Below are 20063 nucleotides of genomic sequence, written 5' to 3'. Positions count from 1 at the left end.
TGTTTAGGATTATTTGGATCACCGGTGGTCAGTTCAGACCTGATGGTTCCAAACATATGGGGTCTCTTTTTCTATCATCACAGTCCTCGGATGCAGTAAATATTGTAGTTAATACACTCACAGTGCTGACTTGATATCAGATGAGCATATGAAACCATCCCATGGGGATGACTCATATCTCTCTCTCTCTCTCTCTCTCTCTCTCTCTCTCACTCTTCCTCTATAATTGCTAATTGACTCATCACATTATGGTCATTATAGAGCATGCCCACGGCTGGTGGCACTCTTTACTCATGATAACCCTTTTAAAAATGCCCCCAGCCTTTTGATGGGCAATATTTGAGAGAATAAGAAAACCTGAAACACAGCTTCATATTTACTTTTGTAGGATAATGCTTCGTGATTATATCGGACATAACTGGGAGGGGTAGGTGGTGTACTTTATAAAATTGAATGAAAAATATTGTTGCATAATGAAACTACTCATTATATTACTCTTTGTGCCATCAGTGAGTTTTATTTTGGATTTATAAGTTACCAAAATAGATTGTATCTAACAGAAGGATTCATGCCTATCTTCCAATTTCAAACACAAGGCTGACTTCATTTTAACAGAAGCAAGAAATTTGCGCTCACGCTTATATGAGGTGCCTTTGATGGAGGAGCATGGAAGCAAACCTGTTTTGTTTTTCCGGTTCTTTCAACACATGACAACCTCAGAGATGAGCCAAATCACATCGCACCACTTCAATGCAAACAGCAGACAAACCATGAAAATGAGAAGGATTAGAGAGAGAGAGAGAAGTATTACAACCGACTCCTTTTATTCAGACTAAAAGTAAAAGACTGCAGGCAAAGAAGACGAAAGCAGAACAGAACCGCCTATAAAATCAGGGGATCCGCGACCCCTTGATCTGTTCAGTAGAGTATGCAATCTCCTGCTATTTCTTGCACTCGCCATTTCCAGCGGTGGGGAGCTCGTCATTAATTCATTACGTCGAGCTCACTAAATTAGCCCTTGTTAGCCGCCGACTGTTTGCTTTATTTTATTTGACATCATTAGCCTTCCCTCAATAAGACTACATTTATTGCCCCCTCACCTAGCAACCTGCATCCTCTGTATAGGTGCAAGCAGGCAGTACCTCAGCCCCTCTCACGCACCCTTCGGCCCACATGTTCCCAGCCCCCCCGCCACCCTGTGGTCCTCACACCTCCCATGTGTCTTTTGGAGAGTCAAGCGGATGTCTGTGGCCCAGGTGCCTCCCCTGATGACGTGTGTCATGCGTTCTTGACAGGCCCTCTCTCTCTCTCTCTCTCTTTCTCTCTGTGGACTCTTATAAGTTCAGACACTTTTCAATGAGCCATCTTTTAAACTGATTATATCAGTTTATGAAGCTTAATTTAAAATGGATGATAACGGACTATAAACACACCACTGAAGTATACACCGATTATATAGTTGCGTAGGCCGAGTTTGGACGTTTTTAAGGATCACGCATGGAAGATTTGGGCTCACAGCTGTCTGTGTCTGCTGGATGCCATGAATGCAGGGAACAGACCCATTGCTGTCAAATGAGTCACAAGGTCATCGAAGACTTGGGTTTCTGTCGTCTTTACTATTTTAACCAAAGCTGCACTCATCTTCCCAAAAACTTTCTGTAGGGGCCTTTTTGTTTTTGTGGCCTCGCCATCTCCTTGAGAGTCTTCGAATCTTCGTTGGAGAAGATTTGGAGATTAACTGGTGAGAGACGTCCTTCGGAATTCAGAGACGCTCATCAATCTGGTAAGATACATTCATATTTTGTAAGACTATTCACTTTTATTATTCATTTCCTGCAAATTAGTATTATAATGTTGCTGTTAAAATGCATCAGTCACTACTTCCTCACCATCATACATACTGTAGATGTATTATTATAATTTCTAATCAGTTCAATATTCAAGGTCAAAATTGAAAAGACTTCAGATTGCTGTACTAATTGGTTCTTGATTGGAATTTGAATACTATGTGAATACTATGCACCTACACAGCAAGGCAGTTCAATACATCAAGGATTAATAATGAGGCCAATTGGTGACCGTGCTATGCATTGACTAGTGCAATGGTAAATAAATGATAGCTGGTATTTATTCACCATCTGTTGGAAAGTGTGCAGTGAGCACACAGCAAGAATGGCTTTCTACCATATGCTCTCAGTGAAGAAATCACTCATCCTCTTCTTCCTTAGTAGTACCACACACATTTTCACATCCATATATTGAGTATTTTTTTTAAATCATATTCTGATCCAATAATTACGATTATTTTAATACATATTTAATCACATTTTTAATTACATTTCCAATGTTTTAGCAGGGGATATTACATAAGTGGACGTTTTTGTTATACATTTGCCCTACTTGAAATATTAGCTAGATGATTTATTTCACGCCACAAAGTTTTATGTTTGATATGTACTGTAAGAAATGATAATTAAGAAGGTATCAAGAAAACCACTCAGCTATTTAAGTTATGTTCCTCAATATGCCCAGTATTTCTTGCTACCTGCATTAATCTGCTTATTCTGATCCGGCAGAAAATAATTCCAGCAACCGCTATGACCGAACGAGGCTTTATTGATAATGCATATATACTATGCACTTACACAGCTACGCTATTTGTACTGTACTTTTAGTTAATGCTAATTGACATCCTCTTTAAACCAATTAGAGTCGATACCTACCTGAAACTATTTTTCCTGCAGGTATATTGTTGCCAATATCAGGCTTATGCAAACATCACTGAATACACACACATCCACCCACCTACTGACTTTGTTGTTGTGGAGCTTGAATTATTGATAGCTCCAGACTGCTAAAAAATGCATCCACAACCTTTTTATTATTCAACAATCAAGGACCAATTAGTACAACAATCTGAAGTCTTTTTAATCTTGACCGAGAAAGATCCATGTGTAATAAAGCGTGGAAAATAGACACTATGCTATGATAATCAGTCTTGGCGGGGAATGAGACTTTGCATACATTAACGAAATTCTGTGGAGTCTTTCAGCAAAAAGTCACAATTGCAATGGGTTGTTTGTTTACATGCCTCAAATCATGGGGCCTTACAGAAGACTAAAGTCACATTAAGATGATAGATGTATAAAAGCTAACAGGGAGGAGAATATAAAACTAAATCAGCCCAAAGGGCCCTTTATTCTGTGGATGATAACGATAACTACAAAATATAGAGTTTTAAAAGTCTAATTTAAAGAGAGAATAATAAAGTTCACACCACAACTATAAAGATAAATATACAAGGAAAGAAATAATTGGGATAACTTTCCGAGCAATTTTTTTCTTGATGAACGATAAACCATTGACAACTATATCAAACGTAATTGAAGTTAAAATGCTCATGCATTTGAAATGACAGATGACATATTAGTACCTCAAGGGTGCATATTGGTACCAAATCTATACATATCTATACCTAAATGACATAGATTTGAAAATGGTTGGGTACTGGGGCAGTACCCTTTTAAAAGGTCCTTAAAAGGTCCTAAGATTATTAGGACCTTTTAAAAGGGTAGGGGAAAATCGGGGCAAAAGTAACGCTGGACGAAAGTAACAAAGCAATTTTCTCCGAGCCCTGATAACATTTGCATCCCAAACTATGACAGCATTTTAGGCACACAACCCTTGACAGACCTGACAAATATTGCGTGATTTACTCACTTTTCTAATAACGTGTTGTGTTTTTCGTTTTATGTGTTAAAGTACTGATCAATCTACAGGTTATTTAGTGCTCTAACACATCCTAAAGTTTTACTTCTCTGAGTTTTTTTTAAATAAAAGTAAATTGTGTTTAAATGTGAGGAGATCCTGTCAAGTCGAAAGTAACACCTGTTACTTTTGTCCTGCTGCTAATACTGTTGCATATGTTGAAAATTGATATTATTCTAATTTGATTTAATTTCATTTTCATAGTGTTCAGACTGTTGATTTTTTTTTTATTCTCAACAATTTAAGTTTGTACTGTTGGTTGCTTTTGAAACATTTGATAAAACTGAAATTTAAAATGAAAATGTAAGTTCTTTTTTTTTTACAAAGATAAATTACAAAATATGTTTGCAGCTACATATTAATGATGTCATAGTCATGTATATTTAATCTTTTTTGTTTTGTTGTGTTACTTTCGTTCCTGCAGGTGGGGTCGAAAGTAACAATTTACTACTTATGTTTAAAGTGAAATTATACTGAAGTCATTTAACATTTTTACAAAATTCCACCTTGTATTGATAGACCACACTTGTGAGTTATTGACCACAGCAAAAATATATCTCTGTCTATAACATTATCTTTTCAAATTAAGTTTTTCTGAAAAATGGTACTTTCGCCCCCACTCTCCCCTACCTCAAAGGTTCATACTGGTACCAAATCTATACATATCTATACCTAAATGATACATATAAGGATCTTTTAAAAGGGTGCTTTACCCCAGTGACAGCTTGGGACAATTTTTCAACCATTTTATCTGACGGTGTACAATAATAGATTAGTGCGTTAGTAAATAAAAATGTGTATACAGTTTATTTAGAATTCATGTTAATCTTTGTAAATCCAGTGCTTAGGTTTTGCTCTTGGTTTCCAGGCAGAATGAAAAAAAAATCATTACTCATAAGCAGTGCCTAAGAAACTTTTTGCCACACCTGCCAATGGCCGGTGACTTGAGAAAACTTACTGGCCATAAATATTTTTTCACTGCCTAAACATATTTAATTAACACTATAAGGTACTATGCATTAACATTAGTTAGCTACATTAGTTAACCTGAACTGACAATAAGTAATATTTCTACAGGTTTTTATTAATCTTAGTACATGTCTAATCAGGGCTTGACATTATCTTTTTTGCTGACCAGCCAAAGTGGCTAGTTGTTTTCTAAAGTTACTAGCCACTCAGCATTTTCACTGGCCACAATTGTTTTCTTGGTAAAATAAACTTTATATGATTAAACTTGACTTTGGCATCTTAAAATGACTTTAATTTGAGTAATTGTACTAGATTTTGCTTAGATGCAGATTGAGTTTCAAATGCAGACTGACCACTCAAATTAAGACTACATTATTTAGCTGGTAATATCAGTATAGATCAGTGGTTCCCAAACTTTTTCAGCGTGCGGCCCCCCTTGTGTACGGTGCATTCCTTCGCGGCCCCCCAAAGAAAATTTGTGACAAAAAGCTGTTCTAAAACTCAACATTTAAAAAAAACCCATTAAATTATACAAAAAAGTAGAGCTTTTGGTTAGTAGCCTTATTTTTTTAGGTTTAATTACACAGAATTCATGATAAATTCATGTATTTCATAAAATGTCATAAAACTGGGGCCCCCCTGGCAGCATCTTGCGGCCCCCAGTTTGAAAACCAGTGGTATAGATCATATCATATATTTAGGTGCATGAAAAACATGCTAGAAAGGCATAAATAGATTAACTTCTAATGAATATATTAAAAGTGGAGCGGGGTGTAGAAGGTTAAGTGAAAAGATAAAGACCCTAGAATGTCGAGAAGGCATTATTGTTGCACGGAGTACATTAAAATGATGCGCGAACCTCTCCACTGGTGGGTTTCCTTTTGATTTCAGACAAAACTGGGATGTGTGCATTCAGGTATGCGGTATGAATTTCTCTCCGCTCTTGCCCAGAGAGTGTGCACGCACTTTAAATCACTTCCATGCAATTGTTTTATCTTTCCCGAAGTGTACGTGCATGCGCTCAGACTGCGTCCATCAGCTCTCGCGCTCTCTCTGGTAAAAAGGTGGTGCTTTCAGTCCGCAATGCGAGCCTCTGCTCGTGCGCGTCTCAAACAGTCTGGGTGCAGGGAGTGCTCATGGGAGTTGTAGTTTCCTAGTGTCATTGCGCATTGTTTATAATTTCGCATAACTTTTAAGAAAACTACAACAAAAAATATATTCAACCAGCCACAGTGGCTAGTGGGATTGGCTGTCTTACCTGCCACAGCCGAAATCTCCCCGCATTTGGCGGGTTGGCGGGTGTTAATGTCAAGCCCTGTGTGTAATTAATATTAACCTAAACATTTATAATATCAACTTTAGTTGATGCCCATAAACTAGTTGTACAGACAATATTTAACTAACACTTATATCAACTAACATAAACGAAGATTAATAAATGCTGCAAAAACTGTTCATTGTAAATTCATGCTAGGTAGGTTGATATACCTTTCAGTCACTCTGGTCTTTTTTAAACCCATTCCTACTTGACCTCATCTTCCTCACGTCTCTGTATTCACATACCAGTCTCTCTAATTTATCATCATTGAAACACCATGTCTAGTTCAAATTTTCTCAGCACTGCAGGGCTGTAATGCGAGTAATGGAGAGTGAATTATAAGCACTGTTCTTAACTCGTTTTCCCTATTCCTTGATGTCACCGATTGGTGCAGCGCTGCATGAAGTCTACAAAACTCGTTAGCGATGTGCCTAGAATTTATAAAAATGTCACCGGCCAACTGATGATTAATACTGTTTCATATACTCGCCAGTGCCGATTTTTACTCACATTTGGCACTTGGTGAGTGTTAATTTTAGGCCCTGATCATAAGTATTGCATGAGACTGGCCAAACAGATTAGCAGTCTGTGAGTGTGCTGTTTAAGGTTGAGACTATGACAGGTGTAATGCTCACTATATTAAACTATGGGGCTCCAAACACTTTCCATGCATTCTAATGTGCGGAAAATAAAAAACATTCGACACAAACGTGTTGTGCTTAAATTAGTCGAATATTCACTTTTATATAAAACAACTGTTTTAGTCATAACACTAATAAGGTTGTGTACAATAGTACTGTTAATGCATTAGTTAACATGAACTCACAAGGTACAATGTTAGTTCATATTAGTTGTGCCTTTACTAATGTTAACATTTATTTGATTTGTTAAATGTATTGGTAAATGCTAAAACATGAACAAAGGTTAATACATGCTGTAAAGTATTGCTAATTGTTACTTTATGTTACAGTAGTAAATGCATTAACTAATACATTCTTATTGCAAAGTGTTACCATTTTAGTTTATTCTACATAATGTTTTTTCATTTACGTTGGGACTAGTGTATTTAGGATGAAAAATGTTTCTCGTTCCGCACAAACAACATAAACAAACAGCTTTTGTGGATTAAACACAACTTCTGCTAGACTTCCATATAGAATCAATAAAAACAGAGTCATTTTAGAGGAGTTTATTTCTGATAACAAGGGAAATAAATGACAAGTAAATTACCTTTGTTCATATATTTGGTTTCAAAAGGCAATAAATCCATTTTGACTAATTTCGGTAAAATTGTGTTTTCTATACCAAGAAAGTGACTAGATGAAAACCACTATTTTCTGTTACAAACTTTCACATAGCATCTTTAGGTTATAAACACATAAAAAATTCAAATCCATAATTTGATTTTCAAAGATTTATTATAAAAACTGATGTATTTTTTTTTTCGCAAAATGCAATAAGTCCATGAAGTGTTTTTTTAAAATGCTATAAATCTATTGAATCAATATATAAATGTGCATTCATCTTTGCCATGTTATATTCATTTACTTGACTAGTGGTATATACTGATTAAAAAATAAACATTAATGGCATTAATCAAAAACACTTACTTTGTCATTTTAAAAACACTGTCATTGCTGCTGTCATCCTTGGGACGGTGTCGCTGAACTTTTTGGACAACGATCAGCTGAAAAATGTTTTGGTTCTGCTAGATTTTCGTTGACTTCGAGTAAAATAATGGAAATTTTTCATACGATCCTCTGGGATCAATGTGTTAGCATAACAGAAGCTGTCATGTGAAAACAGTTGTCGTTTTTCCGTCGCCCGAGTGGCTTATGTTACTTCCCCACCACAGAAAACCACCACAGGTTTATCAATGCCAACAAAAGTATTATTTGGTTTTTGTTTGTTGGTTGATCACAAAGTACAAAGTAGATGAGGAAAACTAGGATTCTGTGTGTATTCAAGGCGCCGCCATTGCTGTTTACAGTGCGTGGAATGGTGCGCTGTGATTTGTTGATCGGATTTATTGCATTCTGCAGAGAAAGAGGACTGGCGTTTATCGCGTTTTTGGAAAAGGGAGAAAAGTTGACAGAATAACACGGCGGAAATCAGATTTTGCGTAAAATTAAGAATTTACTTTTTAACACTGACCTGATATAATACTGATTTTGGTGGTTACTATTTTTTTTAATGGCATTTATCGCGTTTTGGAACTAAACTCTTCATATATAATGCATATCAACTGTTACACTGAGCTAATGTTACTGTGTAAAAATAATGTATACAATGTTAACTACAGATCCTTGAATTTTCTCTCCACACAGTTGTGATTCATGCTTGTCGTCTCTCCTTGTCTTTAGCAAACCAGAACATTTTATTTTCGAGGGGTAAGATATTTGTTTCAGAGATCAGTTTTGCCACTACAGAACGGCACTTCACTTCACTTTGGTTCAGGCGTGTAACCGTGACAACGCACATGTGTTAGGATGACACCATCTATATCGATTTCTTCAAAATTGGCCCATTGCTTCTTATAAGAACTGCCACTGTGACTTAATCAAATGAGTAGTTTATATTTTTCAGTTTAACCAGAACACTCAAAGGATTTCTGTGTCATTTAATTTAAATCATTCAACTTTCATAGAGTAAATTAAATAAAATTGAAACGTCTTGCCGTTAGAAATATATCACACACTGTCAGATATGGGCTATTAAACGTTCTTATTGCACCAAAGCTGCAAAGTAGTTATGGCTTTCTGTTGAATTGTATAGTGCGGTCAGTCCTTCATGTGTGTAATGTTTTCTGTGTTGCCTTTTTTAAAGGGATAGTTCACCCAAAAATGAAAATTCTGTCATCATTAACTCACTGTCATGTTAATATATACATTTCTTTGTTCTGAGGAATACAAAGGAAGTTATTTTGAGAAATGTTTGTAACCAAACCATTTTTGGACCCCATTTACTTTCATAGTATTCTTTTTTCCTACTATGGAAGTCAGTGGGGTCCACAAACGGTTTGGTTAAAAAACATTTCTCAAAATAGCTTCCTTTGTATTCATCAGAACAAAGAAATTTATGCGGGTTTGTAACAACATGAGAGTGAGTAAATGATGACAGAATTTTCATTTTTGGGTGAACTCTCCTTTTAAGTTGTTGATTATAATTTTGTGAAATACATATGAAGAGTTTCGTTGCAAAACGAGATAACCACCATTTTTTTAATTGTTCAGAAATCTTGTTTTTTGGTTGTGCATTCCAATTAATATCAATTGAACTGCAGTTGGTTTGTTTTGATTTAAACCTTCATAACTTAAAAAATACAGCTAAGTAGCACCATAAAACAAAATAATAACATGATAACATAATAATAAACATGTTTTGACAAAAATGTTAAAAAATGGATTTATCTCGTTTTGCAACGAAACTCTTCATATTTAATTTGGATGAAAAGAGAAAGTTATTATCCTCCTCTGCATGTTTCACACAGGTTATTGGACTTATTTTTCATAGCAGAACAAAGTGAAAAGGTTAAATGTGGTTAATTTCGTGGTTACTAATCTGAAAATGAACATTTTCTTTTTTTAAAAGTATACATTTCTTTGCACAGGACTCCATGCCAAGAAAAGTCCCAGCCAGGAGAGTTTTGCAACCTCTCTCCACAGAAATGAAGGTAAGACTCTCAAAGATGAATCACAAGTACAGTATCTGCTTTCATTAATATCCACTTATTTAAGTGATTGCAAACATTCACATTATTTAGATGCACAGTTTAACTGTATTTTGTCACTTTGATTCTTGACAATTACATAATATTGAACATTTATGGTACAGGCAACACACTAATGCTGACAAATTTAATCTGTCACAAAATTGCTCGCCTGTGCACTTGTTAAAAGGCATAATGGATAAAATGACTGCAGTGAATAATGGGGAATGATTGGCCCCTATGAGTCAGATGTCGGCAGGTTAGAGATAAATATTTCATTGTATCAACCAGTCAATGCTGTATGAATCTGACATAATCTACTGAGTTTCACAACAGAAAAATCTTATATATAAATTTTATATACACTCACAAAATTGACTTCTGTGAAGAAAAGCAGTACACAGCAGTAGCCTCCAAACAATCCAGTCTTTTTATTTATTGAATGAAATGTTTTTTCTTCATATTATTTTCTGTATCACACCTGCCTGCAGCACCTGTGTGAGCGATGGTCGGTTATTGTTTGCTATTGTTCAGAATCGACACACCTCAGTAAAGCAAAACATGGACTTTTTTCTCTTGACTAATAACCAATATTGCATTGGACTGAAAATATTTTGATTGAATTTGTTTTACACGCTTCTAGCAAGCAGCTTTTTTAATATAAAATGCCTCAGTTACTTCCAAGGGTTATGACTTGATGTGTGCGAAATTACATGCCGAGATTTTTCTTTCAGGTCCTTCAGGGTTTTTTTGCAGAAACTTAATTAAACTCATTGGAAATAGGCTACTTTAAAAAGCAGTTAGTTTGTCCATTGAAACATCTTTAAGTCATTACCAGTGCTTTGTGATCTGAGTGTCTCATATCCTTCTCAAAAATTAATTGAATGAAAAGGTATTTATTTTTTTAAATAAAATAATTCTTCATATAGATTGGCATGGCATCATCACATACCTGCAATTTTTGCATGGTTTTCTTACATTTCTCATGTATGAGTATGTGATGCATATTTCTTTGTAGTTTTTAGGCACTGATGTGTACTGGAATGCTAATGAACTGTCTCTAGACCAGCCTTTTCTTGAGGTTACCTTAGCAACTATGAGGGGGTGGGTCTTACATGTGGTACATCATGTATGTCAGAGATAGAAATGGGAATGGATGGTTTGTCAAGTTGATCTTAAATGATCAGGCCATACCTATATATATACTCTTAGATAAAGACAGCTAATATACATTCTTTATGTTTTGTGGTTGAATCGACATAGAAAGAACAGGGTCTAGATATAAATTCGATATTTAAGTGCTTTCGATGGTCACTGCTTACATTTGAATTTATATATTTTAATCAGATTCTGTCTTTGCAAAGTAGGTATTTTTTATTTTTTTTCAGTCACACTACTTTTATTGCAAAATGTTAAATGCTTTTTCATTAGCAAGTCACTTTAGATAAAAGCTTTTGATAAATTAATAAATGTAACAGTGTGGATGGTTGTAGAAGATCAGGGACCACAAAAATCCAGTCGTTCTCCTTGACACGTTACGGTTGAAGTGCATGGTCCTAATAGATCATACTGTATCTTCTCAAGGGTCACCTATCTGTGATATAATGGTGAAAAACCTCTCTTGGTTCTAATAAAAGTTAAATGGCTTGTGTTGGGCTATGCTGCATTCTTGTGTCTATTAAAAACAGCATGGTGCCAGAGAAAAGAAACAGAGGGGGGACCTGTAAAAACCTCTCGCTTCTGCGCCGAATAACTCTTTAATCTCCATCGACACAGGGCGGAGAGCTCAGGCGACACATGAGCTGTGAACTGTGGTAGTGAAGCAGATGAGAAAGGGAGATATAATCGTGGAGGGAGGGAGAAAGGGAGGGCGAGAGAGCGTCTGAATGAGAGTGGCGAGAGAGACTGAGAGCTCAGTTCCAGAGTGACTCGTGTTTTGCCCGCTCAGTTTAAAGACACCAGGAGACTGAGACAAGAGAGGAAACCTCGCAGGCGGGGCTACGCCGGCTGCATTCTGTCTGTCTCCTTTTCTGCTCTGCGTTTATCTTTAAACGGCCGAGGCTCCTCCGTGAATAACTGAAGCAGCGGCACCACATTCAACAGGGCGAGGAAGACAAACTTCCTCCGTTTCTTTCGCCTCTGCATCTGAGAAAATAAGAAGAGAGAAGACGAGAAAGAGATGCGTGGACACTTGCGGAGAGTTTTAAAGGAAGAAAACATCACAGCGTAGAGTCTCTTGTTGCTCTTTTTGTTCTCGAGTCGTCAACCTTCAAAGTTATGAATAAAAGAAAGTGGGAGGGGAGGCGAGAAGGCTTCAAGGTCAGCTCTGCGCGGGAAGATGCGCAGGGGCCAGGGCGCCCCTCCGCCAGAGGGCGCTTCTCTGAGTCTTGGAAGAGACTTAGCTCCAGACAGGGTTCTACCAAGAGGTCAGGGTTGGCCTCGCAGCAAGCAGTGGTAAGAAATACGACATCATTGGGGTGTTTGTTTGCGCACCAACTTGTTGATTTTGGAGGTGGTGGAGGGGTGTAGGAACAGTGGTAGGGGTGGGACTGCTGGTGGTGGGTACGAGAGCATGGGATCACACAGAGATGGAGAGGGGGGTGCAGGAAACTGTTTGACTTAAGCAGGTGGGAATCTAAAGGTCCCCTTCTGTTTCTGAGGATGTCAGTGATTGGAAAGTTTCAGAGTAGCACGTGTAGCTGCGTAACATTACATGATAGACATTTTCTAAAATGATGCTTTCAAACCCACATACAAAGCACAAAGCTGGAGAGAGAAATGAAGCTCACTTATTTTGCTGTTGTTGCCTGGATATGCACCCCTGTTGTGTGTTCTCCCAGGACCATGTGCCGTTTGGGAAGTATTATTGTTGTCATTGCTATTATTAATACCTTTGTGCTAACTTTATTTTGAGCAAGAATATGTGAACCATGCTGGCAAAATCAATCGAAATGAGCACATTTTAAAAATGAGTTATATATATGTTTTATATATATATATATATATATATATATATATATATATATATATATATATATATATCGAAATGATGTATGATTTGTTGGAATCTGATAAGAAATGACAGAGCTACACCACAAAAATTGAGTTAATGGTGTTCAAGGGTTCATAAAGCAAAATCACTGCATCCATACCTTAAAATCAATGGTAAAACTAATAGATTTAGCACACACAAGACAGCTTTAAGATAGGGGAGAACGGGGGCGAAAGTAAAATTTTTCAGAAAAAATTAATTTGAAAAGATAATGTTTTAGATAGAGATATATTTTTGCTGTGGTCTATAAATACCATGTGAATTTCAACAAATGTAAAATGACTTTATAATTTCACTTTGAACATAAGTAGTGCATTGTTACTTTTGACCCTGTCAGCTGGGTCTAAAGTAACACAACAAAACAAGATAGATTTTTGTGTTACATTTGTTTTTTTTAAACATACATGACTATGACCGCGTTATATGTAACTGCAAACATATTTTGTAATTTATCTTTCTAAAGAATAATGAAATTACATTTTCATTTTAAATTTCAGTTTTATCAAATGTTTTAAAAGCAACCAACAGTACAAACTTAAATAGTTGAGAATAAAAAATGTTTTCAACAGTATGAACACTATGAAAATTAAATTAAATCAAATTAGAATTATATCAATTTTCAACATATACAACAATATTGGCAGTGGGACAAAAGTAACAAGTGTTACTTTCGACCTGACAGGATCTCCTCACATTTAAACCTGATTTACTTTTATTTTGAAAAACTCTGAGAAGTGAAACTTCAGGATGTGTTAGGTCACTAAATAACCTGTAGATTGATCAGTACTTTAACACATGAAACGAAAAACACAACGCGTTAGGACCGCTTTAGGAATTTACTTATCATGGTTGAAAACACCTTTCTGGATCTACACGCGGAAAACGGTGAGTAAATAACGCAATATTTGTCAGGTCTGTAAAGGGTTGTGTGCCTAATTCTGCGTTTACACCAGCCACGGTAGAGGCGTCAAGCCCGAGTGATTTCAATGTTAAGTCAATGTAAAGACACGTTGACGCGCGTCTGGAGGTCTCGCAGCGCGAATGAGGCATGTAGCGCGGCGCGGTATACGCAATTCCGCCTCATTCACGCGTCTAGTTCGCGTGAATTGAGCGTTGCCGAGTTGAAAAATGTGTACTTTGGCAGAAAAACGTTCCGCGTTAACCAATTAGGAGCTTGCTCTAGATTACAGGAAGCGAACAGAGTTGCAGAAGCTTCTCCCATGACGCAAATTTCCGCATGAATGTCTCGATGACTAGAATTTCACGTAGACTCAAAATGTTCAAGCGGCAAACTAGGCGCGGTAGACACGATTTTGACGCCTCAAACACGGTTATACAGGGTTCACATCACATGCAGTAGAGGCGGCAAGCGCGAGTGATTTACATGTTAAGTTAATGCAAAGACGCGATAAGCATCCTGCGGCGTGGTACGTGCTGATGGCGCGTTTCGCGCGAATTGAGCGTTGCTGCGAGAAACACGCAAGTTGAAAAATCTGAACTTAACCAATCAGGACCATTTGTGCGTGAAAGCCACACATGAAATTCTAGTCATTCGAGAGTCAAGACTGTCACGTGGAAATTGCGCTCGCTTCCTGTAACCACGTCAATACTACAGCAAGGACCTGATTGGTTAACACGGCGCGGAAATCCGTCGAAGTTCAGATTTTTCGACTTGCGCATTTCCCGCGGCAACACTCAATTCGCGCAGAACGTGTCATCCGCGTGTACCAAGCCTAATCGCGTCTTTGCATTGACTTAACATGTAAATCACCCGCGCTTGCCGCCTCTACCATGTCTAGTGTGAACCCTGCATAATATGCTGTCATAGTTTGGGATGCAAATGTTATCAGGGCTCGGAGAAAATCGCTTTGTTACTTTCGTCCCGTGTTACTTTTGCCCCAGTTCTCCCCTTCTGTAATGCAAGGATTTAATTTAATGTTAAACATCAGCTATTTTTTACCAACAGTTAACCAAACATTTACTTAAGACATAACAGATTATATCTGCGTGAATTCTTGTCAAAACAGATTTTTGTATTTATTGGGGTCACATGGTCATGCATCTGTGTGCATGATTCGAATCTGTCAGTCAGCACGAGGAAAATCTTTTCATGTCTTATCTCTCTTAACAACTATTTTAACATCAAGAAAGTCCTACACTCTATTTTCTAATCCTGCATGTTTTAAACCAAAACCAAAATGTCAGACACGCATGTGATGGACACGCATCTTTAAGCATTACGACGGTACACCTCTCAGAAAGCAAACAAATAAAGATCATTTTAGATGTTAAATGACTGTTTAGAGCATTGGGATCGCTAAAAGAGGTCTTAATGTTATTCTTTTTATAAAAACCTAAATTTTGACCAAAATCGACATTTATAGTTTCTTTTGGCTGTAGCTCAAAATAATACTGTGCACATTCTGAGTCATTTTGCCAGCACGGGTCACATAAAGTGTTTCTGTTGCTCAATAGATAGAGCATTGAACTAGGTCATAGGTTCGATCCCCGAGGAACATGCATACTGTTGCATAATGCATAGATTGAATGCACTGATAGTTGCTTTGGATAAAAGCCTCTGCCAAATGCATAAATGCAATGTAAAATCTCATTTGTTCCACACTGTAGCGTTGGGCATGCAACTATGCAAGCAAGAAAACCCCTAAAGTCTGATCTCATTTTTGTTGATCTGGAGTCAGTAACAGTTGATTAGCACACATTATTACTGTATGAGGGTAACTCTGTGGGTCAGCTGTTGCTAAATGCAAGTGCGTGCCCTGAAGCACACGCTGAACCATCTGTCACAGACCGATGCCTCATGCTCAGTGCTCACTAACTCTCCGTTGTGGCATTCTTTAGCAAACTCCAATCGTACGGTTCATCTGACTTGGCTAAAGGGATGGATACATGGGAAATTCACAGACTTTTTCAAAACCTATGCGTACATAGGAAAAAAGGCCTGAGTACCCAAAATGCCCTGTGGCATATTTATGTCTATAGTATTCTTATGGCCTCTTAGGAGTTTGTTTAGAAGCATTTTAGGGGTGAATTTAAGGGTTAATGCTTTAAAAATTTGTGTTTATGTGTATATGTGTGACATAACACCCAGCCATCAATAGCTGTCATTTCACTGTCTAGGTTAACTTTAGACCCGATATAGCCTAGCTATGAGTAACCCACTTTTGAAATAAGCAAATTCAACAGTTATCACAAGGTGTTTGGTTTTATTTATTTATTTATTCATTTTATAATTTATTTTGGGCTACGGTTAAACATCTATCAGATTTTCACTGACATTCCTAATTATTCCTTGTTTTAGCCTAGACGTCTGGGCTGTGTTTGGACGTCTATTAGACTTTTAAATGCACATTTGCTTGCTGGAATTGTACCAAACGTGAAGTGTCGAGCTGTGATGTGCAAGTTGTTCTGCTTATCTCCCCATTTTTCACGGTCTTGCCGCCTGTGACATCAGTCAAGACTTACTTGTTTCAAGTTTCTGTCTTATGTTACAATAGCAAAACACAACTGTTTGACACGTTTGTTCTCATCCACCATATAATAAAAATGCAGGATATGGCTTTAAAATCCATACAATGAGTGTTTACTTACCGTTTCATGTGTGAGGTCTGTTATCAAATAGTACATTAGTGTTAACAGTATTGTCTTTGTAGGCGGATGTGCGATTATTTGTGGTCATGTTGCTATAGAAACAACTCTACTTTGATGTATAATATGGCAGAATGGTACATAAAGGATCACATGTCCATCATATAGGACGTTGTTACGAATTTACTAGAAATATTTAGTTTTTGATAAACAGACCTACATTCACTGCCTAAGGCTTTATCAATTTAACAATGTGCAAAAATGATCTTGATGTTTTGTTTGAAACTTAAAGGATTAGTCAATTTTCTTAAAAAAATCCACATAATTTACTCACCACCATGTCATCCAAATTGTTGATGTCTTTCTTTGTTTAGTCGAGAAGAAATTATGTTTTTTGAGGAAAACATTTCAGGATTTTTCTCATTTTAATGGACCCCAAAACTTAAATTTTTTAATTCAGTTTATAATTGCAGTTTCAACACAGTTTCAAGGACTCTAAAGATCTCAAACGGGGCATAAGGGTCTTATCTAGCGAAACGATTGTCATTTTTGGCAAGAAAAATAAAAAATTTGCACTTTTAAACCACAACTTCTCTTCTTCCTCCAGCTGTGTGAAGCGCCAGCACGACCTCACGTAATTGCGTAATGACGTCGAAAGGTCACGTGTTACATATATGAAACGCACATTTGCGGACCATTTTAAACAATAAACTGACACAAAGACATTAATTAGTATAATTTGACATACAACAACTTTGAAACGGTCCTCTTTCTCCACACTTGTAAACACTAGAGGCGTAGTTTCGCATACATCATCCGTGACCTCTTGACGTGATGACGTATTACGCGAGGTCGCACTGGCGTGTCACACGGCTGGTGCAAGACTAGAAGTTGTGGTCTTGCCAAAAATGACAATCGTTTCACTAGACAAGACCCCCATGCCTCGTTTGAAGTCTTTAAAACTGCAATTTTAAACTGCATTAAGACTGTTAAGTGTTGGGGTCCATTAAAGTCCATTAAAATGAGAAAAATCCTGGAATGTTTTTCTCAAAAAACATCATTTCTTTTCGACTGAACAAAGAAAGACATCAACATTTTGGATGACATGGTGGTGAATAAATTATCTGGATTTTTTTGGAAAAAGTGGACTAATCCTTTAAAGAGACTAATTTGAAACTACAGTAATAAGAACTTTTATCACCAATTGCAAACCTGTGCTCCTTAGTAAACTTAGTAGCCGTAAGTTCGATTCCCAGGGTACACACATACTAATATGAAAAATATGTATGGATTGTAGACACTGTAAGTGGCTTCGGAGAGTGTCTGTCAATTGCATAAATGTAAACCAAGAGAAAAAAAATGGGAACACAAGAAAACTGTGTCACCAAATGGTGTTATGGAAACACTGAGTAAGAGAGACTCCAGTAGTCCTCAGGCTCGAGTTGACATCCTAAATCACAGGAAGTTTGCTTCCACACATGGCAATCTAAACATTATAGGTACATTAAACACTTAGGGCCATGTGCATGCCAACACAAATGCTCCAGATCTATAACAAGCAAACGCTATCCAGTGGATTTTGAATCAAAGGGGGGTTTATGTGAGTGGATATAAACCTTGGCAACTGTAACTTGGAAACAGAGTTTTGTATTTATCTTTCATTGTTTCTTAGTATGAGTTTGTTTCAGTGGGAGGTGTCAAGAGGTGGGATAGTGTGTTAAAGTATAGAAATACTCAATATTCTGTGCTTTGTGTTGCTCTCTTTGAGAAAAGATTAGCCTGATCCCAGAAATTCATGAATAATGGTTGATCAAAGAGTGGGTTAGAGATGTGTTACAGTTCCTCAGTCTGGAAAAAATAAGGCTTAACTGATGGGAAGTTATCTTCAAAATCACTTATAACTGTAGGAGGATGAATCTATGCTGATGTCTGGTTTAGCTCATGATTTACTGATGTTTTTTTATTTTACTTTTTTGATATGCACACTGTGTAAAGCATAGTTTATAGTTATCAAGTAAGCATACGGCAGAAAACTGTGCGTACGGTTGTTTCCATTCAAGATTTGACATTTATCAATACGGACTTGAGCGGTAGCTACGATCAAATGTCACGTCAGGTTTCACTTCAAGTACACAAGATTTGGGTTAGCATTAAGATGTACGTTTTACTCGTTTGATATCCTATTTAAAAAAGGAATAATAAGAAAAGGTTAGAAGTTGTGTTTTCTTTAGTTTCTAAATGGAAAATGAGATTTCTGCTAAAAACCTTTAGTATTCACTACAGTAAAACTTCTTTAAAAGCAATTATTGGGGCTACCAATTGAAATAAATTAAAATATGTCGTTGAATGTTGTTTATATACAAATGAAATACAGCATTCATTTCTACATTTTAATACAACATACAGCAATATTAAATACGCCACAGTGCTCAACCTAATATCATACTTTGCACATTGCTGGGAGAAATTATTTAAACCTCTATGGGTTTTAAAAAGTGTGTGTAAGCATGCCATCGCAAGTGCAATTGGCATGACACGCAAAGTGTTTTTCCACAGTAAATGTTTTTTTAAGTTGTTGTAGTATTGACGTGAAGTCAGTTTGATTTCCTGTTTACTTAAACTACAAAGGCTGGTTCATAAATTTCTTGCTGTTAACAGCAAATTCATCTTTTGCTCCATGGGGGTTAAGGGATTCTTAAATAGCATTAGGCTGGTCAACTGCAATAGCAGCGGATCAGAGTTCAAAATGAGCTGTTACGACATGTTTGATTTTATGCTACCACCACAGGGCTTTAAGCCTGGCGGATGTGGCTTACTTTGGTTGTTATGGCAACTGTCGCACATATTGCCCAGCACCTCGTTTATAGTCTTCTCACTGCAGTTCAGATGTCCTTTTAGATTTAGACTTTAAGAATTTGTCACATTTAAGTTAAAGTCCTGTTACCCTTAAAAAACTATAAGGTAAAGACTTTAGTCAATAAAAGCTTAAAGGTATAGTTCACCCAAAAATGAAAATTCTGTCATCGTCATCTCACCCTTATGCTTTTACAAACCGGTATTAATTTCTTTGGTCTGCTGAACACAAAGGAAGGTATTTTGATCAATGTTTGTAACCGTTTTTGAGCACCATTGACTTCCATAGTAGTATTTTTTCCTACTACGGAAGTCAATTGTGCTTCTGTTTCCTGCTTCATTACAAATATTTTCCTTTGTGTTCAGCAAAACAAAACAAAATAACTTAAAAAAATAAAATAAAAATGTTGCAAGCCAGCATTTTTTATGATTTTCACAAAAGTTTAAAGCCTTCCTTTCTACTTTATATATATAAAAATACAATATATCAATTGAAAGAACAGACCCTCTGCTTTAAAAAAAAACAAGTTTAATCCTATCTTAATTTGTTCTCTTTTTATCACCTCTCAAATATTGGTAGGTTATTTGAGATAATTAAGTTTTTACACTTTAATTATGCTTTTGGATCCGTAGATGATTTACGGCTCTATCATACACCCGGCGCAATGCAGCGCAATGCGCAACGCAAGTGTCTTTTGCTAGTTTCAACCTTGCTCAATTATCATTTTTTCGCTTAGCGCCACGTTGTTTAAATAGCAAATGCATTTGCGCTCACTTTTGCACCTATG

General features: G+C 36.7%; 1 protein-coding gene across 9 annotated transcripts in view; it reads left to right on the top strand.

The window, feature by feature from the left end:
- The first annotated feature begins 11679 nt into the window (after window positions 1–11679).
- trpm3 (transient receptor potential cation channel, subfamily M, member 3) overlaps window positions 11680–20063 on the top strand; it is a 177955-nt gene continuing 169571 nt past the window's right edge. For 4 of the 9 annotated variants that reach the window (XM_055199095.2, XM_055199102.2, XM_055199093.2 and 1 more), the window contains exon 1: window positions 11682–12218. In XM_055199095.2, coding sequence (XP_055055070.2) covers window positions 12042–12218 — 177 coding nt within the window. In that variant the 5' untranslated portion in view covers window positions 11682–12041. Of the gene's footprint in view, window positions 12219–20063 lie in introns of all 9 variants that reach the window. The other 5 variants (XM_055199103.2, XM_055199092.2, XM_055199098.2 and 2 more) reach the window with 2 other exon arrangements.

This window comes from Misgurnus anguillicaudatus, chromosome 22 (assembly GCF_027580225.2).
Source record: "Misgurnus anguillicaudatus chromosome 22, ASM2758022v2, whole genome shotgun sequence".
Classification (NCBI taxonomy): Eukaryota; Metazoa; Chordata; class Actinopteri; order Cypriniformes; family Cobitidae; genus Misgurnus; species Misgurnus anguillicaudatus.
This window is presented reverse-complemented; position numbering and strand designations above follow the sequence as displayed.